The 24,122-nt window shown below is 40.9% G+C and overlaps 1 protein-coding gene across 1 annotated transcript in view; it reads left to right on the plus strand.

Annotated features, from left to right (window-relative positions):
• The window catches only part of KATNAL1 (katanin catalytic subunit A1 like 1), a 221,868-nt gene that overhangs the window by 160,042 nt on the left and 37,704 nt on the right, over positions 1-24,122 (plus strand). The window contains exons 6-8 of the mRNA XM_069759015.1: positions 13,432-13,537; positions 13,954-14,112; positions 20,325-20,451. Coding sequence (XP_069615116.1) covers positions 13,432-13,537; positions 13,954-14,112; positions 20,325-20,451 — 392 coding nt within the window. The remainder of the gene's footprint in view (positions 1-13,431; positions 13,538-13,953; positions 14,113-20,324; positions 20,452-24,122) is intronic.

A 24,122-nucleotide genomic window follows, 5' to 3' on the forward strand; every position in this document is an offset into this window, starting at 1 on the left:
ACAGATCGGTGATCTGCCAGTTTGCACAGCACTCTGACAGATCACCGATCTGTCTCAGAGCGCTGCAGCGTTACCAAGTGCCTGCTCTGAGCAGGCACTTGGTAAGCCACCTCCCTCCCTGCAGGACCCGGATCCGCAGCCATCTTGGATCCGGGACTTGCTGCAGGGAGGAAGGTAGGAGACCCCCGGAGCAACGCGATCACATCACGTTGCTGCGGGGGTCTCAGGGAAGCCCGCAGGGTGCCCCCTCCCTGCGCGATGCTTCCCTGCACCGCCGGCACATCGCGATCATGTTTGATCGCGGTGTGACGGGGGTGGTCCGTGACCGCTCCTGGCACATAGTGCCGGATGTCAGCTGCGATAAGCAGCTGACACCCGGCTGCGATCGGCCGCGCTCCCCCCGTGAGCGCGGCCGATCGCCTATGACGTACTATTCCGTCCTTGGGAAGTAGGGCCCACCCCACATGGACGGAATAGTACGTCTAATGGCAGAAAGGGGTTAAAGTTTTTATCCTCTTAATATATTGCAATCATCATATTATGCAGCACTGTGTACTTACAATTGCTCATTTTGCCTTTTTACTCAGCTAATTCTTCTCTTCTCTATGAGATAACTTAAATAAAACTCACTAGCTGAATCTTTCTAAGTTCTATGTAGAAATATTAGGTCACTTTTGACTGCACAAGTCATCAGCCACTGCAAAAATCTATGGCATGGGAGAGGAGGGAACAGCTGGGTCAGGAGTTGAAGTAGGGGATAGTAAATGCAGGGACAAAAGACTTCCTGTTTCTACATAGAGCAGAGAAAAGAGAAGAAATTTCTGGGTAGAAAGCAAAAATGAGCAATTGTAAGTACATAGTGCCATATGATATGATGATTTCAATATATTAAGAGAATAAAAATGTTGATGGGAGTGCTTTTTAAGTTTTGTGCATACAAATTTCCTCCAATTCATATTTTAAGTAGGGCCTATGTACAGTGTATTGCACATAACTGGCTTTTTCGAAGGATTGTCTAACATGGTGAACTGCTTTACCATTTGTAGGTCCCCTAGAGCACAGCTGATCGGCAGACTCCCAGCAATACATCCCTTGATAGACTGCACAGCATGGTGGCTTAGTGGTTAGCACTGTTGCTTTGCCAGGTCCTGGGTTCAAATCCCTCAAAGGACAATGTCTGCAAGGAGTTTGTATGTTTTTCCCCGTGTTTCCCTGGGTTTCTTCCCACACTCAAAAGACATACTGATAAGCAAATTAGATTGTGAGCCCCAATGGGGACCGTGATGATGATGTCTATAAAGTTGTGTGGAATTATGGCACTATATAATTGAGTAAAATAAATGAAACTGCCCTTGAAATCGTTATTACTTCTATCAACTTCAATTGCATTCACTTGGTGTACACTTGAGAAATACTGTTATACTCCTTCTCAGAATATTAGCCTCAAGACTGAGATACGGTACATTTTTTTCTCAAGTGTCATTCTTATAGTGGCACTGTGCTGCACCACTGTGTAATTTCTGTAATGGAAATGTTCCACAGCACCCCTCTTATCACAATCTTCGTTTTTATTAGTCTTCATTTTCTTTAGTTCGCTATGCCATAGTAGGATTGTTACAATTCAACCTATACCCTATCAAAAGTGTTTTTTTTTTTTTTCAGACACATTTGATCAGGCATGGTTTGGTCTTACCGTAAGTGAGTATAGCTACAACATAACATTTAAAGCACCACTCCAGCACTTCTTTTTATTGCACCACTGGAGTGGTGCTTTAAATGTAATGCCCGTCTTAGGCTATGTGCACACGTCGGGATTTCTTGCAGAAATTTCCTGAACAAAACCGGACATATTCTGCAAGAAATCCGCATGTGTTTTTTTTTTTTTTTGCGTTTCTCTCACATTTTTTGCGCGTTTTTTTGCTGATTTTTTTCCGTTTTTTTCCCAGAGGTTCCCAGTGCAATAATATAGTGGGAAATGAACAAAATTAATGAACATGCTGCGTTTTATACCGCGATGCATTTTTTTGGCAGAAAAAAAAAAACCGCAACATATGCACAAAAATTGCGGAATGCATTATAAATGATGGGATGCATATGTATGCGTTTTTTTAAGCGTTTTTATTGCGTTTTTATAGCGAAAAAACACAAAAAATTCTGAACGTGTGCACATAGCCTTATACTTGCCTGCCTCTACTTTCTTCGTTTCCCAGCGTTGGTCTCAATACATCTCTATGAGAGCCTTGTTCTGACCTCACTCTTCCTCTCAGAGACTTGTATTGAGAACTTGTGATGTAGCTTCTGACCACTCGGAAGCTGAGCTCACAAGATGGTGGCATGGGACAGGACTGGCGTTGAAAAACAGTGAACGCGCTGAGGGGTGAGTATATGACCAGGGGAAGGGGACCTACATTTAAAACACCGCTCCAGCTCTGAAAAAATGAATCTGGAGTGCTGCTTCAATATAAATTAATTAAAACATTATATATATTTTTTTCTTTTTTTACTGAATTTACCGTATATTAAAGCAGCACTCCAGCACACAATGGCATGGAAAAGTTTGGGTACCCCTGGTGAAAATTACTCTTATTGTGAACAGTTTAAAGTTGAAGATGAAATGATCTCTAAGAGGGCTAAAATTGGAGGTGACACATTTGTTCTGTATTTTTAGGCAAAAAAAAGCATATTTCCATCTTTTACATTTTTTTAAATTACAAAAAGAAAAATGGGCAGATGCAAAAGTTTGGTTGCCCTGCACTATTGGTACCTAGTAGCATCCCCTTTTGCAAGTATTACAGCTTGTAAACACTTTTTTGTAGCCAGCCAAGTGTCTTTCAATTTCTTTTTGAAGGATTTTCATCCATTCTTCTTTGGAAAATTCTTCCAGTTCTGTGAGATTCTTGGGTCATCTTGCATGCACTGCTATTTTGAGTTGTAGCCACAGATTTTCAATGATGTTCAGATCAGGGAACTGTGAGGGTCATTGTAAAACCTTCAGCTTGTGCCTTTTGAGGTAGTCTATTGTTGATTTTGCCTTGTGTTTTAAGATCATTATCCATTTGTAGAAACCATCTTCTTTTCAGCTTTTCTACAGATGATGTTATGTTTGCACCAAGAATTCATTGAAATTTAATTGAAACCATTATTCCCTCTACTCGCAAAATGTTCCCCGTGCCATTGGCTGCAACACTACACCAAAGCAAGAGTGATCCACTCCCATGCTTAATGGTTTGGCGAAATGTTATTTTCCTGAAATTGTGTTCTTTTTTTCTCCACACATACCTGATCCTTGTGGCCAAAGATTTCTATTTTAACCTCATCGGTCAACAGGATTTGTTTCCTAAATGCATCAGGCTTGTTTAGATATTCTTTTGGATACTTCTGATGCTGAATTTTATGGTGAGGACAAAGGAGAAGTTTTCTTCTTATGAATTTTCCACGAAGGCTGTATTTGTGCAGATATCTCTGAACAGTAGAACAATGTGTCACAACTCCAGAGTCTGCTAAATCTTTCTGAAGGTCTTTTGCAGTTAAGCAGGGGGTTTTATTTGCCTCTCTAGCAATCCTGCGAGCATCTCACTGAAATTTTGCTTGGTCTACCAGACCTTATCTTGACCTCCACTGTTCCTGTTACTGACCTATCTTAACTACATTTTGAACTGAGGAAAGGGCAACTTGAAAATGATTTTCTTCTTTATAGCCTTCTCCTGCTTTGTGGGCCTCATCCACCATTTTCATTTTTAGACTTCCAGGCAGTTGCTTAGAATAATAATAATAATAATAATAATTTTTATTTATATAGCGCCAACATATTCCGCAGCGCTTTACAAATTATAGAGGGGACTTGTACAGACAATAGACATTACAACATAACAGAAATACAGTTCAAAACAGATACCAGGAGGAGTGAGGGCCCTGCTCGCAAGCTTACAAACTATGGGGAAAAGGGGAGACACGAGAGGTGGATGGTAACAATTGCTTTAGTTATTCGGACCAGCTATAGTGTAAGGCTCAGGTGTTCATGTAAAGCTGCATGAACCAGTTACCTGCCTAAGTATGTAGCAGTACAGACACAGAGGGCTAATACTCCATAAAGTGTATGAGAACATGATGCGAGGAACCTTTTTTTTTTTTTTTTTTATTATAAATAGGCCACACAGGGATCGTTAGGTTAATGCATTGAGGCGGTAGGCCAGTCTGAACAAATGAGTTTTTAGGGCACGCTTAAAACTGTGGGGATTGGGGATTAATCGTATTAACCTAGGTAGTGCATTCCAAAGAATCGGCGCAGCACGTGTAAAGTCTTGGAGACGGGAGTGGGAGGTTCTGATTATTGAGGATGCTAACCTGAGGTCATTAGCGGAGCGGAGGGCACGGGTAGGGTGGTAGACTGATACCAGGGAGGAGATGTAGGGTGGTGCTGAGCCATGGAGTGCTTTGTGGATGAGGGTAGTAGTTTTGTACTGGATTCTGGAGTGGATGGGTAGCCAGTGTAATGACTGGCACAGGGTAGAGGCATCGGTGTAACGGTTGGTGAGGAATATGATCCTGGCTGCAGCATTCAGGACAGATTGGAGCGGGGAGAGTTTTGCAAGAGGGAGACCGATTAGTAGAGAGTTACAATAGTCCAGACGAGAATGAATAAGTGAAACAGTCAGAGTTTTTGCAGAGTCGAAAGTAAGAAAAGGGCGAATTCTAGAAATGTTTTTGAGATGCAGGTAAGAAGAGCGAGCCAGTGATCGGATGTAGGGGGTGAATGAAAGGTCAGAATCAAGGATGACCCCAAGGCAGCGGGCATGTTGCTTTGGAGTAATGGTGGAACCGCACACGGAGATGGCAATGTCAGGCAAAGGTAGGTTAGTAGAGGGAGAGAACACGAGGAGTTCAGTTTTTGACAGGTTTAGTTTCAGATAGAGGGAGGACATGATGTTAGAGACAGCGGTAAGACAATCACTGGTGTTTTCTAAAAAGGTCGGTGTGATATCGGGAGCAGAAGTGTATAATTGGGTGTCGTCAGCATAGAGATGGTACTGGAAACCAAATCTACTGATTGTTTGTCCAATAGGGGCAGTATACAACGAGAAGAGTAGGGAGCCTAGGACTGATCCTTGAGGAACCCCAACAGTAAGGGGAAGGTGAGAGGAGGAGGAACCAGCAAAACATACAGTGAAGGATCGGTCAGAGAGATAGGAGGAGAACCAGGAGAGAACGGTGTCCTAGAAGAACCCATGGCTGCTGTTTTTTTGGCACAAGGTTAGACAGCTGTCTAATGCAGGTAACGAGTTTATTAGGAGCATCTAACTGGTCTGTAGGAGCCAGAACTCAATGGTTGGTAGGGGATCAAATACTTATTTCTCACTGCTAAATGCAAATAAATTTATATAATTTTTACAATGTGATTTTCTGGATTTCATTCTTGATATTCTATCTCTCAATGTTAAAATTAACCTGCCCTTAAAATGATAGACTGTTGTTGTTCTGGGACCTTTAGTCCTACAAGTAAATTGTGGTGTTTGCATAGTTGTGAAGGGAGACTTACTGGGCTAGTTATGAGAGATGGGCGGGTCGAACTAGCCACACACACACTCCCACACTCCTTGCGCAGGCGTGTACGATGGAGGACATAGAATGAACTTCAGTCCAATATTGCGGCCAGCGGGTAAGGAAAGGGTGAATCAAACACCTGAAAACTCCGTCAATATGACCGAAAACCAGTCCCGCCAAATTTAGGTGACAGGTTCCCTTTAAGCGAAAAACCGTGCCCGTGTGCTTGAATCCTGTGCCAAGCGAGTGTACCCCAACACATGCGGTAAGCACAATCTTACAATACATACTTACACACACACACACACACACACACACACACACACACACACGAAAAAACAGTAATTTAGTTAGCCACCAATTGTGCAAGTTCTCCCACTTAAAAAGATGAGAGAGGCCTGTAATTGACATCATAGGTAGATCACAACTATGAGAGTCAAAATGAGAAAACAAATACAGAAAATTACCTTGTCTGATTTGGCAAGATTTATTTTGCATATTATGGTGGAAAATAAGTATTTGGTCACCTAAAACATGCAAGATTTCTGGCTCTCACAGACCTGTAACTTCTTCTTTAAGAGGCTCCTCTGTCTTCCACTCATTACCTGTAGTAATGGCACCTGTTTGAACTTGTTATCAGTATAAAAGACACCTGTTCACAACCTCAAACAGTCACACTTCAAATTCCACTATGGTGAAGACCAAAGAGCTGTTGAAGGACACCAGAAACAAAATTGTAGCCCTGCAGCAGGCTGGGAAGACTGAATCTGCAATAGGCAAGCAGCTTGGTGAAATCAACTGTGAGAGCAATAATAATAAAATTGAAGACCTATAAGACCACTGATAATCTCCCTCGATCTGGAGCTCCACGCAAGATCTCACCCCGTGGGGTCAAAATGATCGCAAGAACGGTGAGCTAAAATCCCAGAACCAGACGAGGGGACTTAGTGAATGACCTGCATAGATTTGGGACCACCGTAACAAAGCTACCATCAGTAGCACACTATGCCGCCAGGGACTCAGATCCTACCGTGCCAGACGTGTCCCACAGCTTAAGCCAGTACATTTCCGGGCCTGTCTGAAGCTTGCTAGAGAGCATTTGGATTATACAGAAGAGTATTGGAAGAATGTCATATGGTCTGATGAAATTAAAGTTGAACTGTTTGGTAGAAACAAAACTCATCGTGTTTGGAGGAAACAGAATGCTGAGTTGCATCCAAAGAACACCATACCTACTGTGAAGCATGGGGGTGGCAGCATCATACTTTGGAGCTGTTTCTCTGCAAAGGGACTAGGACGACTGATCCATGTACATAAAAGAATAAATGGGGCCATGTATTGTGAGATTTTGAGTGCAAGCAGCCTTCCATCAACAAGGGCTTGAAGATGAAACATGGATGGGTCTTTCAGCTTGATAATATTCCCAAGCACACTGCCAGGGCAATGAAGGAGTGGCTTCGTAAGAAGCATATGAAGGTCCTAGAGTGACCTAGCCAGTCTCCAGATCTTAACCCCAGAGAAAACATTAGAGGGAGTTGAAAATCCTTGTTGCCCACCGATGGGCCCTAAACATCACTACTCTAGAAGAGATCTGCATGGAGGAATGGACCAACATACCACCAACAGTGTGTGCCAATCTTGTGAAAACTTACAGGAAAGTTTGACCTCTGTCATTGCCAACAAAGGATATATAACAAAATATTGAGAAGAACTTTTGTTAATGACCAAATACTTATTTTCCATCATAATTTGAAAAATAAATCTTGCTAAATCAGACAAGGTGATTTTCTGGATTTGGTTTCTCAATTTTGACTCTCATTGTTGTGGTCTACCTATGATGTCAATTACAGGCCTCTCTCATATTTTTAAGTGGGAGAACTTAATAAATTGATGGCTAACTACCGTATATACTCGAGTATAAGCCGACTCGAGTATAAGCCGAACCACTAATTTTGCCACAAAAAACTGGGAAAACTTAATGACTTGAGTATAAGCCTAGGGTGGGAAATGCAGCAACTACCGGTAAATGTCAAAAATAAAAATAGATACCAATGAAAGTAAAATTAATTGAGACATCAGTAGGTTAAGAGTTTTTGAATATTGATATTGAATCAAGAGCCCCATATAATGCTCCATAAAGTTTATGATGGGGCCCCATAAGATGCTCCATATTAAAATATGCCCTATATAATCCTGCATAAAGGTAATAATGGCCCCATAAGATGCTCCATAGACACATTTGCCCCATATAGTGCTGCACAAACGTTGATTATGGCCCCATAAGATGCTCCATACAGTCATTTGCCCCATATAGTGCTGCACAAACGTTAATTATGGGCCCATAAGATGCTCCATAAAGATATTTGCCCCATACAGTGTTGCACAAACGTTAATTATGGCCCCGTAAGATGCTCCATACAGACACTTGCCCCATTTGCTGTTGCTGCGATAAAAAAAAAAATAAAAAAAATCACATACTCGCCTCTCATCGCTCAAGCCCCCGGCACTTTCTATATTGACCTCTCCTCGTTCCTTGTGCCGCCCCGTCTTCAGCATCTTCTGCACTGACGTTCAGGCAGAGGGCGCGCACTAACCACGTCACCGTTCCCCCCGACCTCAGCGTCACTGCTGAAGACGCTGAAGACGGAGCGGCATCGGAACGAGGAAAGGTGACTATCACGCAGCGCTCCCCCACTCCAATATACTCACCTGCTCCTGGCGTGGTCCCTGCAGGTCCCTGGTTCCCCGGCGCCTGTATTGAGCGGTCACCGTTACCGCTCATTACAGTAATGAATATGCGGCTCCACACCTATGGGAGGTGGAGCCGCATATTCATTACTGTAATGAGCAGTACCATGTGACCGCTCAGTACAGGAAGAACCTGCGGCACCAGGGACCTGCAGGGACCGCGCCAGGAGCAGGTGAGTATAATTAGACATAACCCCGCTCCCCCTCCCCTGACGACCCCTGAGTATGACTCGACTATAAGCCGAGAGGGGGACTTTCAGCCCAAAAAAATGGGCTGAAAATCTCGGCTTATACTCGAGTATATATGGTAAATTACTTTTTTTCCCCTCTGTATATTCATACCACTTTAAATTTTTCACTCTTGGGTTAATTGCAGCCATTTGGTAAATTCAAAAAATTTCATTTTTTTCTCTCTCATTAATGTACACTCTGTACCCCATCTTGACAAAAAAACAAATGTAAAAATGTTTGAATATTTATTAAAAAAGAAAAAATTGAAATATCACACGGTCATAAGTATTCAGACCCTTTGCCCAGACACTCATATTTGTGTTTAATTAAACTGATAGGACTTGATTTGGAAAGGCACACACCTGTCTATATAAGACCTCACAGCTCACAGTGCATGTCAGACCAAATGAGAATCATGAGGTCGAAGAAACTAGCCAAGGAGCTCAGAGTCAGAGTTGTGGCAAGGCACAGATCTGGCCAAGGTTACAAAAGAATTTCTGCAGTACTCAAGGTTCCTAAAAGCACAGTGGCCTCCATATTCCTTATATGGAAGAAGTTTGGGACCACCAGATGTCTTCCTTGAACTGGACGTCCAGCCAAACTGAGCAATCGTGGGAGAAGAGCCTTGGTGAGACAGGTAAAGAAGAACCCCAAGATCTCTGGGTCTGAGCTCCAGAGATGCAGTAGTGAGGTGGGAGAAAGTTCCACAAGGTCAACTATTACTGCAGTCCTCCACCAGTTGGGACTTTTATGGCAGACTGGCCCAACACAAGCCTCTCCTCAGTGCAAGACATATGAAAGCCTGCACAGAGTTTGCTAAAAAAAAAACACATGGAGGACTCCCAGACTATGAGAAATAAGATTCTCTGGTCTGATGAGACAAAGATAGACCTTTTTGTTGATAATTCTAAGCGGTATGTGTGGAGAAAACCAGGCACTGCTCATCACCTGCCAATACAATCCCAACAGTGAAACATGTTGGTGGCAGCATCATCCTATGGGGATGTTTTTCAGCTACAGGGACAGGACAACGGGTTGCCATTGAAGGAAACATGAATGCAGCCAAGTACAGAGATATCCTGGATGAAAACCTCTTCCAGAGTGCTCTGGATCTCAGACTTAGCCAAAGGTTCACCTTCCAACAATGACCCTAAGCACAGCACACAGCTAAAATAACAAAGGAGTGGCTTCAAAACAACTCTTTGACAATTCCTGACAGGCCCAGCCAGTGCCCTGTCCTAAACCCAGTTGAGCATCTCTGGAGAGATCTGAAAATGGCTGTCCACCAAAATTCACCATCCAACCTGACGGAACTGGAGAACATCTGCAAGGAAGAATGGCAGAGGATCCCCAAATCCAGGTGTGTAAAACTTGTTGCATCATTTCCAAGAAGACTCATGGCTGTACTAGCTCAAAAGGGCGCTTCTACTCAATACTGACCAAAGAGTCTGAATAGTTATGACCATGTGATATTTCAGTTTTTCTTTTTTAATAAGTATGCAAAAATGTCTACATTTCTGGGTTTTTTTCAGTCAAGATGGGGTACAGAGTGTACATTAATGAGAAAAAAAATGAACTTTTTTGAATTTACCAAATGTCTGCAATGAAACCAAGAGTGAAAAATGTAAAGGGGTCTGAATACTTTCCGTACCCACTGCATAATGTTTACTAAAACACAGTAACAATCTGCGCTAATTACCACAAAAGCACTTGCTGGAGCCCACCAACACACTCCAATCTCTATTTGGAGGTAAAATGCTGTACTGAAAAGGAAAAAAATGTACGCATTACGTTTTTTACGAGGACCATCCACCTTTCATAGGAGCATATGACTTTACACTGACCTCAAGTCTGATTCTGCTGATTTACTGTAAATCCCTTTAAATGAAGGTGATGTTGGGTTTAAAGGGAACCTGACAGCTGATGCATGCTGACCAATCCACAGGCAGCAGAAATCAGACGTTTGCTGCATGACTTCAGCCATATGTTTAAGTTCGTAAAGAGTGCACACTGTCTAACTTGGTCTACAGTGTAAGGTGGAAGCCTTTCCCAGTATATATCATATCGTTGTGATAGACTGCCACTCACAAGACAGAGAACAAAAAAGTGTGTTATTATACTATGTGGGTATACCTTTCTTTTCAATGGGTCGCTATGGTTGACTGTTGATCAGCTATCCAATCTGACTGGTCATTTTTGGGCACATACCACCTGAGTGACAATGGCCACAATTGCAGTGTGTACTTAGCTTTAAGGCATCCATACACATTAGACTAATTTTGGCTGAACCCTGCCAATATCGATGTGTTCGGTCGAGAATATAATGTGATGGGAGTGACAATCTATTGATATTTGGGAGAGATGTTCGATCGCACACGTCTGATTTTGACCTGCCGATCACATTGTTCTCTTGGCGATGTGCCCCTGGCCGATGTGTCAGCCGGCTGTTTTCATATAGAGAACAGAGGAGCGCTCGGCCGAGCAAGCACACCTGTGTACGAAAAAGGCAGCTCAGATGGCTGTCGAATGAACCATCGGCTGAAGCACCGTTTCACCGACATCCATTCAATGTGTATGGTCCGCAAAAGTCTGCTTGAGTTTCCTTTTGTTGCTGAGATTCCCTTGGCTGGTGGTGTGTCTACATTGTTCACAATTGGCGCTATCTTGGTTACGAAGCCATCAGCGGCCAAAGTTGGATCCAATGGCCCGATTTATCTACGCTTTTACTCCAGAATTTTTACATTAAAAAAAATTATGAAAAGTGGCACATTTTTGGCACAACGCTCCAACAAAATGGATGGAGCTGGGGCAGGATGGGGTCGTGGTCACCCCAACTCATCCTAATGATTTATGGCATTCTTTACGCCACGAATCTGACTTCAGCACGCTCCCTCATCAAGACCAATGTGAAAATCACTTCTCTTGAGTCAGGACCAATGTTTTTCTGAAAGAAAAGGGCCTTTCCTTCGTAAGGGATAATTTGACCATGAGTTGTCCCATATCCATTTTGGGTGTCATCTTACAGCCTTAATTACGGTATATTTTCTTCCCAAGCTAGCAGTAGGTATTAAAAAGGACTTTTAGAGCACTTCCATGTCCTTTGGGTGCATAATTGTTCAGGTTTTTGAAAACCAAAACTTTTTGAATGACTAGGTAATAATAGGGTTACTCTTCTTTGCTAGTCTTCTGTTTTTACCTCCTTAGCAGGATTTGTGCTTAATTTTTTTCCTCTCTGGTTAATATTCCAGTGTGAGAAAAGTGGCCCTGACATTTTATTATATCCGCCTGGACTGAAGTGAATAGAATGCAGTTTGATGGCTACCCCCCGTGTAAAGCGTCGACTGCAGCAATGCAGGAAAATCCACGCTCTTTTAGAAAGATACTTTTGGAAATTGTTACTGGCTTAAGTGATTAACGTGTGCACATAACAGAACTGGACTTAAGCCTGCAGAATCCTCCACCTAGCTGTGAATTTATATTTCCGTCACTCGGAATGTAAAATGATATTTTCTATAAACCTACATTTCAGCGCTGATTTGTCTGCCGGTAATACAATGTTTGTTTTATTCATAAGGGAATTTATTGATATTAAAAAAGAAAAATACGGTAACAAGACAACCAGTCAACCGGCAAACAGCAGTTCAGGTATTGGGTTTGGCGCTCACGTTAGAACACGTTTATTGCAGTCGAAGGGATTTTTTCTTCTAATACTGGTTAAATGATAAACATTTAGGCTGCAGGTGACACTATAAGAAGCTTATGGGCTCGGAATATTCATCCTATAGCAACAGGTATACAGTGAAAGAAGGATTGTCATCCTACTTGGCAACATAGTGCAGTTACTGCTCTGTACTTCTAGTAGCCAAAACACAACAATGTGCCATTGAAAGAATACAATGGACACATAATTTGTACCTTTCCCCATCCTTTAGGGTGGAGGATAGCGGGCTGCTTTGTATAGAGAAGGGAAGGGAAATGCTCTCCTCATTAATACTCTGGATCCATAACTTTGTGTCCGTTTAATTCTTACAGTGATTCCACTAGCCAAATGACACAACATCATTTTGAGCCGTTTTGGCTACTAGGCATAAAGGCCTGTAAGCCATTACGTAGAAGGGTAATATTACTCGCCTAAAATCATTGCTAATGTGCCCTAATTTAGATAGGGCAAATAATATTATCAAATAGAAATAATAAATATGTGTAGCTTACCGGCGGATCATCTGAAGTCCCCTTTTTGAAAAAGCAGACCGCGAAACGTGCGTCAGGGGGGCTGCGTGCGGAACTTGGGAAGACATCCATACATGTTGGGTAAGCTGCTTTTTACTTAGAAATGATAATATTTTTGCACTATGGCACTTTAACTAATAATTTAACTATGGGGGATTGTGATATTTTTCACATGAAGTCCTCATATCTGTGAGTTTGTACTAGCAGCCCCAGGGATGTGATATAGTTCTCCCTTTGTTTCGCCGCTACCATCCGTTTCCTCCTCACCTTATCCTGTGTTGTATATGTATTTATATTATTGATGTAATGTTTGCATAATATTGATGACCAATAAAAAACGTATATTTTTAAATATGTGTATTGGGATCTATATACTCCGTTTCTCTGTTCTATATATATTGGGGAGTATCCTAGGTTGTCCCAGAGATTTGGGCAAAAACATTGGGAGAGATATAATTATTTTCTCTCGGCCAAAAATGTATAGAAATTTTTGTGAGTTTTGTGTGGAGACACATGTAAGGAATTTGGGGATGAATAATTAGGGAGGTGGCTGTATGAGCTGACCGTTTCCCTTTAACATTTTGCAGCTTTTTCCTCCCAATATTTCCTTCAGTCTCTTTCATACTCTCTAACCTCTTATAATATCTGTTTTTTTCTTTTTCACTAATTGTCTACAAATAGGGAAGACATTGCTGATTTGGAAGAGGCAAAGAAATTATTGAGAGAAGCTGTAGTCCTTCCTATGTGGATGCCAGATTTTTTCAAAGGAATTAGAAGACCATGGAAGGTAAGAAAAAATAAATAAAACCCATTTCTGGTTTATTTTCCCTAGAGAATTTGTAGCAAATCTCTTCACTTCATTGAATTCCAAAATTTTTAGCATAAAGATTTTGAGTTTTTTTCTGGAATACAGAGATTTTCAGGTGTCTTCCTTTCTTCCTCTGATCTCCTAGAACAGTCATCTTTCTTAATAGTATGATTAGTTTAATTCTTCAGATGTCAAGATGTTGTGGAAATGATTCCATAAATTAGCTAATGGTATAATCATATCACTTTGTTTCTCATAGCAATTATCAGGAAAAAAACGTGACTTCAAAATCATTAAATACTGATTCATTAAATACAGTTTAGGGCACTTTAATCGCTCTAGTTACGATAAGTATAACTGAAATTATAATTTGTTTTTATGTTTTATTTTCTTAGGGTGTTTTAATGGTCGGACCACCTGGTACGGGTAAGACCATGCTGGCTAAAGCTGTAGCGACAGAATGTGGAACAACGTTTTTCAATGTTTCCTCATCAACCTTAACATCTAAATATAGGGGAGAGTCTGAAAAGTTGGTGCGCTTGTTATTTGAAATGGTAAGGATTCTTTTTTTAGGTTATCAATTTTTTTCCTGAATGGAATAGCTGGGTTTAGAGTAAAAATAGACTATGAAAAGCATATGGGTAATGAGGTCTCTGGACCACTATGGTCGGTCAGACCCAGGTGATACTACAAGCAATGTTCATAAGCCGGCCAAGGACAGACCTGGAAGATATCAGAAGCAGTGTACAGGAACGGACCAGAGTTGGAACCCGGAGATATCGGGAATCACAACATCCAAAATATATCTGGAGCACAGAATCCAGAACCAGGCCAAGGATGTAACCAGGAGATATCTGGAACAGCATCCAGGCATACAGGGTGGGCCATTTATATGGATACACGGAAATAAAATGGGAATGGTTGGTGATATCAACTTACTGTTTGTGGCACATTGGTATATGGAAGGGGAGAAACTTCTCAAGATGGGTGGGTGACCATGGTGGTCATTTTGAAGTCGGCCATTTTGGATCCAACTTTATTTTTTCCAATGGGAAGAGAGTCATGTGACACATCAAACTTATTGAGAATTTCACAAGAGAAACAATGGTGTGCTTGGTTTTAATGTAATTTAATTCTTTCATGCGTTATTTACAAGTTTATGACCACTTATAAAATGTGTTCAAAGTGCTGCCCATTGTGTCGGATTGTCTTTTCTTTTCAATGTTCTTTTTATTGATTTTAACAGGTTTAAACGTACAATAACAAAGTGTAACAAGATATAACAGGGCAAAGGCCTTGAATCATACTATACAGACAGGTGGTCAATCATAAATCATGTATATATAGACTTGAGAGTCGATAATAATAATAACGATGGGGAAATTATATTCCGAACAGCAACTCCTTGGTGATTAATGTTATCGTAATTCAAAAATTTCGTTAGAAAACATATGGTCTGTAGTTAAGACATTGGTTATAACTTGTCTTAGATGCAGACAAGAAGTATTCCTAAAAGAATACCTAACAATAGAAAAGTAGAGACGACAGAAAAAGGGGGGGTTAGCGGGTGAAAAGAGAAGAAGGTGGTATAGATTAGGAAGGAAAGGGGGGGGGGACACTCCACATCAATCTCGGATGGTCCTCAATTTGAGTCTTCAGATTCTATATATCGGTTAGCTCTATATAGGGTCCATGGACGCCACTGTTCTGTAAATTTTGCCCGTGAGTGGTGAACTGAAGCAACTCGTTCGGCCATGCGATATAGTTGATCTATTTTCGCTAATAACTGGGAGTGTGAGGGTACGTTCGGTGACTTCCAGTATACCGGAATCAGTAGTTTAGCAGCAGCTATGATATTGCCGATGAGAGTGGAAAAGCAGGTATACTCGGACCCTATAGGGAGATTTAGCAGTGCAGTTTCGGGTGTCAGCTTCAGTGTTTTCGTCGTAACTTCTTGAATGGTCTTCTCCACTGATGACCAAAAGATTTTTATCATTGGACATGACCACCATAGATGCATGTAGTCTCCGATCCCCTTCTCACATCTCCCGCACGTGGTTGGGGTATCTGCCCTCCAGGCCCGAATTTGCGTCTGCGATATATACCATCTTGATATTATTTTGTAGGAGTTTTCCTGAGTTTTCACACATCTTGTAGGACCATGTGAATGTTTATAAATGTGTTGCACTTGAGCCGTGGAAAGCAGATAGCCCAGATCCTTTTCCCATTTTGTTATGTAAGCTCTTTTTAAACATAGGTTTTCGGTTAAGAGTGAGTGGTATATTGTGGAGAGTATTTTTGAAGGTCTAGATGTTCTTACCTGGAGCAGCCAGTGCCAGGCAGCAGCTGCCAAGGCAAACAGGATCATGGGGTGCATTAAAAGAGGTCTGGATACACATGATGAGAGCATTATACTGCCTCTGTACAAATCCCTAGTTAGACCGCACATGGAGTACTGTGTCCAGTTTTGGGCACCGGTGCTCAGGAAGGATATAATGGAACTAGAGAGAGTACAAAGGAGGGCAACAAAATTAATAAAGGGGATGGGAGAACTACAATACCCAGATAGATTAGCGAAATTAGGATTATTTAGTCTAGAAAAAAGACGACTGAGGGGCGATCTAATAACCATGTATAAGTATATAAGGGGACAATACAAATATCTCGCTGAGGATCTGTTTATACCAAGGAAGGTGACGGGCACAAGGGGGCATTCTTTGCGTCTGGAGGAGAGAAGGTTTTTCCACCAACATAGAAGAGGATTCTTTACTGTTAGGGCAGTGAGAATCTGGAATTGCTTGCCTGAGGAGGTGGTGATGGCGAACTCAGTCGAGGGGTTCAAGAGAGGCCTGGATGTCTTCCTGGAGCAGAACAATATTGTATCATACAATTATTAGGTTCTGTAGAAGGACGTAGATCTGGGGATTTATTATGATGGAATATAGGCTGAACTGGATGGACAAATGTCTTTTTTCGGCCTTACTAACTATGTTACTATGTTACTATGTTAATGCATAAGGTTTCAAAAGGAGTAAGATTTTGAGTGGAGTCTGGGTTATAATGCAGTTGTCTCAGTGAATTTTTGAGAGAGGAGTATTGTATAAAATTGAGATTTGCTAGGCCCGGAAGCTTTCTAATTTCAGTTAGTGGGAGGAGTACACCGTCCAACATTAATCTATCTATAGGTATATCAAATCCCTGTTGTCCGAGAACATCTCTTTTGGTTGTTATGAGTGTGTGTGGTAAGACGTCTGCAAGTGAAAGTAGTGCGGATGAAGGAGGAAGAAGAATGTTGTAAGTTTTGGCCCAGTTTCTAATAAGTGATTGGGTAAGCGGGTTACAGGACTTAGGTGGCGGCTGCGCCTTAGTATAAGACAGTAGGAGTGGTCTGAGGGGTAGAGGAGAGAGTCTCCCCTCACCACCAGCCACTGTTTGTTCCGAGTGTCTCGGATTAAGTCAACTGCTCGCGATAATACTGCGGCATAATAATATTTTCTTATGTCTGGAGCACCCATGCCACCATTGGGTCTGGATAGCGTTAGCGTGCGGTAACCAATTTGCGGTTTAATATTTTTCCACAAACTGTATATTGAAGAAATAAAGAGTTTATTTTAGCTAGATAGGAGTCTGGGATGTGTATAGGGAGCATTTGAAATAAATAGATGAATTTAGGTAGTATTATACATCTCGTATCTTCTCAGCATAGACAATTGCCTTCAGATGACCCCAAAGATAAAAGTCTAAGTGGGTCAGATCGGAAGACCTTGGCGGCCATTCAACTGGCCCACAACGACCACTTTCCAGGAAACAGTTCATGTAGGAATGCTCGGACCTGACACCGATAATGTGGTGGTGCACCACAGACTTGAAATGAACTAGTAGGAACAAAAAACAGTGGCCAAAAAAAGACCTTGGACAGAATTTGAAGGTTCCAGGCAAGGCCTAAGGCTGAACTGGTGAGGCACCAGGAGCAGTGACCATAAAAGACCTCAGAGAAAATTTGTGGAGGAGCTAGAAGCAGGTTTTTGGGGGCTGCATCTTTAAGACCGATAGATGTCAGACTTGGACATTTAGGGCCTGATTCATTAATGTGTATTCACCACACTTTAAAACACTACAAAAACTCACACCATTTTTGCACAATGAAAAGTTGCTCAACAATTTTGCAACTTTTGCAGTCTCCCACCCCGTCTCCCTCCTACTGTATTTAGCCATACTGTGGTTTTGCTGTATAAAGCAGACGTGATCAGGCGATTGCAGGTTCAAGTCCCATAAGAGAACCAATAAATATAGTAAAAAATAAATAAATTAAATAATAAAAAAAATCTGCAAAAATAATAAACATTGAAATAGCCACCCTTTAAAAATGAAGATAATAAAAAAATACACATGTAGTATTGATGAATACATAATGGTACTATCTATTAAAATCTAAAAATAATTAACCTCATGGACAAGCACCATAGACAGAAAAAAAGCCAAAATTGCATTTTTTGTTTTTGTCACTGTAATACCACAAAAAATGTTGTAATAAGTTGATCAAAAATCTTGTCTACTCAAAATGGTATCAATAAAAAAGTTTTCTTTCTCTGCAAAAAATAAGCCCTCACACAGCTTCATCGACTAAAAAATGAAAGCGTTACGGGTCTTGGAAAATAGTGATGCAATGAAAAAAATATATATTTTTTTACCATTAAAATAATTGAAAAATTGGACAACTTTGTTATCGCCACAATTGTACTGATGAGCAAAATCAAATTGCCAGGTCATTTTTACCACGCCATGCATGCTGTAAAAAGAATTCCCAAAAAACAATGTCCGAATTTGTGGATTTTGGGGGGTAATCTCACACACTTGTAATTTTTCCAAGTTTCCAGTAAAATGAATGCTGTCATTCAAATATGCCCCTCATTCTGCAGAAAAATAAGCCATCATATGTCTGTGTGGACAGAAAAATAAAAAAGTTGTGACCCTTGGAAGAAGTGACGGAAAAACTGAAAACGCAAACTTTGCAGAGTGCATCTTATTCCTACTCGTTGAGACGACCGCGTACAACATCAGTCCTAATGAATCAGGACCTTGGTGTTACGTTTTTGAGTAAACCAGGAACACACATACTGTGAAACAAAAATCAGAAAAAACAAATATTAATTTAATAATTCACACGTTTTATTTTTGTCATAATCTGTAAGAAGCAAAAACATATCTAAGGGACTTCATTAAACTCCTGGCAAAAACAGTATTATACACAACCTGAGGGAACCTACGTGTCACCATGATTGGAAAAACAGCAAGTAGCTCTGTATTGATCACTCTGCTAGGCAAAATCCAATATGCTATTTTTGCCTCTAGTGTGCTTTTTATTTCCTTTTTGGTTATCCATTTGCAGTAGTGTACCTGGTGTAGACGGCACTTCTCAGAGTGTAAATCACTAGAGAAAGCTCTGGCGTTAAGTGCACAGGCAGCGCTGGGATGTATGAGCAGAGGATGTGTACAGAATAATTATTTGCAAAATTGTGATTTGTGTTCGCTTCATACTATATCTGGATATAGACTGTAATAATAATTCTTGCAGATGTTAAGCCGATCTTGTCTTGCCGTGACATTACAAACACTGATCTACTAATGTGCCCTAATCATTTTCCAAAATAAAGAATTGGTGTTTTAGAAGCACAAATGAGAAAGCTCACTTCATAAGTGCTGCTCTCCTGAACGTTTTCTCAAGTCTGAAAGGTGTGAGAGTGAAAACCGTCTGTATAAAACACACTTAAGACTTCTATAGATGAAAGAGGACTTGGTAAATTAATGTGTGTAATAATTTTTCTTAAATAATGCCATGGTAGAAATTATTTCTCTTGTTTCAGTTGTATCTGCACATTTTTTTTTTTGTTTGAAAGGTCTTGATCTCAAAAGTCATTTGTCTCTTTTGGTATTGTAAAATACTTTTTGTTTTGGTACACTGCATAAGGAAGTGCTGCCATTAAGGTTTTTATTAATTCAGTGTGTGTTAGTGTATTGATATACCCACCTACCGCCGTTTTTTCCTTATCCAGCGCCGTTCTTCTCCCCTTCTCAGTAACGTCACCGCTCTACAGACTCTTCCAGGTAACTCTGCGCTCTGCGTTACCCCGAAGTGACATTTATATTGTAAGTTTATGGAGCGTCAAAACGAGGCCCTATAGGTTTCGATGGTAAAAGAGGCTTCCGGCTCACACACAGAGCGAGCCAGCTAGCCGTAATTGCGGTGACATCACTGAGAAGAGAAGAACGGCGCTGGACACCGGAGGGAGCAGCCGTAGGTATGTATATTAATTCACTCACACTAAATTACGTACACGTGCACACACATTTAATGAACTTAGTGGGAGGGCTTCTTTAAGGACTTGGAGGTAGATCCCCCACTTATGACTTTCCTCTGTAAGTCAAAGCAGAGATCTGGATAGCTCCTACATGGCCGATCCATGCTTTACACGGCTAGCTAGTCATTTCAAATGTAAGACTGATCTAAGTTTCATCTCAGGATTTCAAGAGCTGGACTTGACTCGATCAGCTAATGTTCGGAGTGTGTCTTTAGAGAGTTTGTCCTCTTATAATTTGAAAATTTGTCTTTCCTTATATTTGTGATTAGGGTAATCGGTTTTCTGAGATATAATTAGTCCTTTTATTTGTACATTGCACCGTGTCCCACTTAAAATATGGTATTTTCTATAACACTTTTATAATCTTCTGATTCTAATTTTTCTTTTTGTAATTGCTGTTTTCATAGGCAAGATTTTATGCTCCCACCACCATTTTTGTTGACGAAATTGACTCAATTTGTAGTCGTAGAGGAACTTCAGATGAACATGAAGCCAGCCGAAGGGTCAAGTCAGAGCTGCTGATACAAATGGATGGTATGATTTGATTAATGTTTAGCTTTTATGGAGGATTCCAATACCCCCCAGTATACTTGTCATTGTCAGAGATAATCATACACACTTGTCAGTATATGTGATTACCAAACATTAGCTCATACGTTGTCAAGAGGCCTCTGAATCCTGCACTTCTTACTGAAACTTTCCAATGTCTACAAATGTTACTCTGCCCTACAGTATGGGGTTTGGATTGTGAGACTCAACAGGCAGCTGCCCCGTATCCTCTTCTAGGATTTTCCTGAACAGTTTCACTACCGTCTACCTGACAGTGCAGGGAACTGTAGCTAGCCCAGTCACTTGATTGAAAATTCCATTATTATCAGGATCGATGGAGGTTTCAGAGGTCTTCCTCCCACCAATCATAAAGTATAGCCTAATGAAATGCTATCACTTTACAACAGAGGGTAGAGAGCCTTTTTTTCTGAGCAATCTGGATATTTATAACCTAATTCTGTATGGCCTGCGTATCATCAATTTAAAAATGATCCTGCTGTAGCGCAATTGATTCTAATTGCAATAAGTTTTGTAAAGAACATGATCGCAGCAGTAAATTGTTCCAAAGTTCAAACTGCATGTCTTTTTAAAGTGGGAAATTCATCACTGCTCACTTTACATTTATAGAACTCAAACAGTGGGAGGTCTGTAATAAACATCACATAGGAGACACAGAGACTGCTGTGTATACATAACATAGGAGACACTGGGACTGGTGTGTGTATGTATATGTGTGTGTGTATATATATATACCTCACATGGGGGACAACGAGATTGTTGTATCTGTACATCACATAGGAGACACCGAGACTGTTGTGTATATATGCATGATATAGGATTCCCTGAGTCTACTGTATATACATCACATAAGAGACACTTGAGCTGGTGCAGTCATTATACAGGAGACACTGAGACTGTAGCAGATACATCACATAGGAGACACAGGATCTGGTGCATATACATCACATGAGAGACACTGGATCTGGTGCATATACATTACATAGGGGACACTGGGGCAGGTCTCTTCATCAGAGGGACGGATTCACGGAGCATGCTAACTTTTTCCACAAAAAGGTAATCCTTCATTGCATGCTCCACAGTGTTCAGTGGTGAGCTGTGTGTGTGTGTTTGTGCATGCGCGCAGTGTGAGGAAGAATTAAAGGACCAGTGGAAGGCAAAACGAGGCAGGCTTGATTGATGATTTGATTGAGAAATATAATGAGAGATTGCAGCTTTATTTTTCATACTGGAGGCCTAAAATAAATTCCGATAACAATAGTAAATACTATATCCTGCATATAGATAACACTGTATGGATCATCCCTATCACTCCCTTGTCCCCAAGGGAGGGGGCTGTACACCATCTCTTTCCGAAGAATATAATAAACTGATATTTCTTTATCGGCTTACACTTATTTCCAAAAGAACACCCCTCTGTACTGTCTGCACAGGATCAGACTACACTGGGCTTATTTGTTGTCTGTTACCATGGAGATGCATAGTCTCTTTGTGAGTCGTAAAACACTAGGACATTTTTATTCATGGTTTTTAAACGAAAATTGCTGGAGACTTTAAAAAGAGAGTACAATTTTAGTTGTGAGCATGTGCGTAGAATTTACTATAATGAAAGTAGAAAAAAATACATAAGATGTTCTGTTTAAAATAGACAGGTTGTGAATATTATGACTTTTTTGGCCCTAAAGAATTTAGACATCTGTGTAACTTGCTGAAGGCCTCTTATTGTGATGGCTTCGAATTAAACAAGTTGTCCAGTCTGAGAAATAACATCTACAGCGACCCTACATGACTGCTGACTACCGATTTGCGACAGTGTGCAATATGCATACTGTCACGATTTCCCTGTATGCTCCATGCGAGATGCTGGTCACATGACCACATGTATGTTATTTGCTTCTTCTATTGAGATAAGTCAAATTAGACTAGTCGGCACCTGACCGCAGGTAAGGAAATAGCAAACACGTGGTCACGAGTCCGCAGACTGTCACAGAGGAATCACAGTGTCATGATTTGGCAGACTTGACTGCAGACTTTGCTACTTACACCTGACCACCGACCACCAATTTAATGAGATTGTTTCGAGAGTTTATGATATTAGCTGCTGAAAATTGTATGACAAAAAACCATTACTTGCTTAATAAATTCCCTTTCCACTCTAGGGCTGATGCTCTGGTGTTCCCAGCCAGTCTTTATTTTTCTGGCACAATGAGGTGCCATTGCACCATGTGGTAATTAAACCAATCCCTGGCTGTAGCAGCAATGTCGGCATGCACAGCACCATTCATGCCAGTGTTGACTCCTGCAGCCTCCTGCAACGTTGGCATCTTTATCCAAGAAAATGAACATAGCCCAGTTAGCACCAACAGATAATCACTGGAGTCTAAGAGGATTCAGCACCTTTCCTGCAGCTAGTCATTTATTTATTTTTTTACTTTTTGTGCAACCACTTTTAAAAGAGTAGTCCACTACATTATTATATTAAAAAATGGGCCCATGGAGAGGTCAAAGCAAGAAAAAAAACAGATATGTACTGTACCCTGGCTCTGTATCACACCGCTGCCAGTGTCCTCCTCAAACTCTGTACCTCATTATTTCGACTTGGACGCAACATCACCACTTAAGTCCATCAGTGGCCATTAATATGGTCATATGACAACCCCACCAGAAGAGGAAGTGAAGAGACCAGCTGGGGACATAGCTAGTGGTGTGGACGATTGATGGCAATACAATAGGTGAATATCTGTTTTGTTTTGTTTTGTTTTTTGTTTTAAGACCACCCAAGACTTATTTTATATAAAATAATGTGTAGAAGACAACCCCTTTAATGTAGCCATGACTAATCATTTTTATGAAAAAAGCATTGGGAAAGGAGTTAAAGGGCTTTCTTTTGCCCTTTTCACAATTCTTATTCCTTAGTTGTAAATGGAAATAACAAGTACCAGGATAGTTCGGTTAGGATTATCAGGCCCTAGATGTAATACTGGCCAACTATCCTGGTACATCCGGAAAGCTCGCGGAATAAATAAAGACCTTCTGAAAAAACCTGCACATTTTCTAGACCATGCCACAACTCCCCAAAACTTTGGGAGACTAGCAATTCCAGAAGTTTTCTTTGGGACGTAGGCTCAAAAAGGGGGTTGGTAATGGCAAAAACCAATTACATTTTTGATGAACTGTTAGAAAGGTGAATATTTTTTTTATATTCTTATTATTATTGTTGTTATTATTATTTTATTATATTACATACCATTGCGGCCCAGCGGTCACCCATCTCTTATCCCAAAGTAGGGCGGTTTGACCCTGAGGCTAGTCCCCCTGCATTATTTCCTCCCTTTTCCGTTCTTAACCATAGTTCTGATATGCTCTTGGATTTGTTTTTAGCAATTTTCTGATGCTTTTGGGAAGGAAAGTAACTATATTGGTTTATTTAAAAGAACTCCTACATTATTAGTGAACATCACAATAGAATTTGGCTTATTCTACTAAACTAAAGTGCTTAGATGTAGTTCTGCTTTTTTGTGCTGTTGATCTCGATATAAAAGAACTTTTGGAGTGTTTCCTTTAATAACTTTTCATCCCCTTTAGTCTGAGAGCAGCAGAGACAGTTACATAAATAACCTGTCTCCCTCGGCTGAGCA

Source organism: Ranitomeya imitator, chromosome 3 (genome assembly GCF_032444005.1).
Source record: "Ranitomeya imitator isolate aRanImi1 chromosome 3, aRanImi1.pri, whole genome shotgun sequence".
Lineage (NCBI taxonomy): Eukaryota > Metazoa > Chordata > Amphibia > Anura > Dendrobatidae > Ranitomeya > Ranitomeya imitator.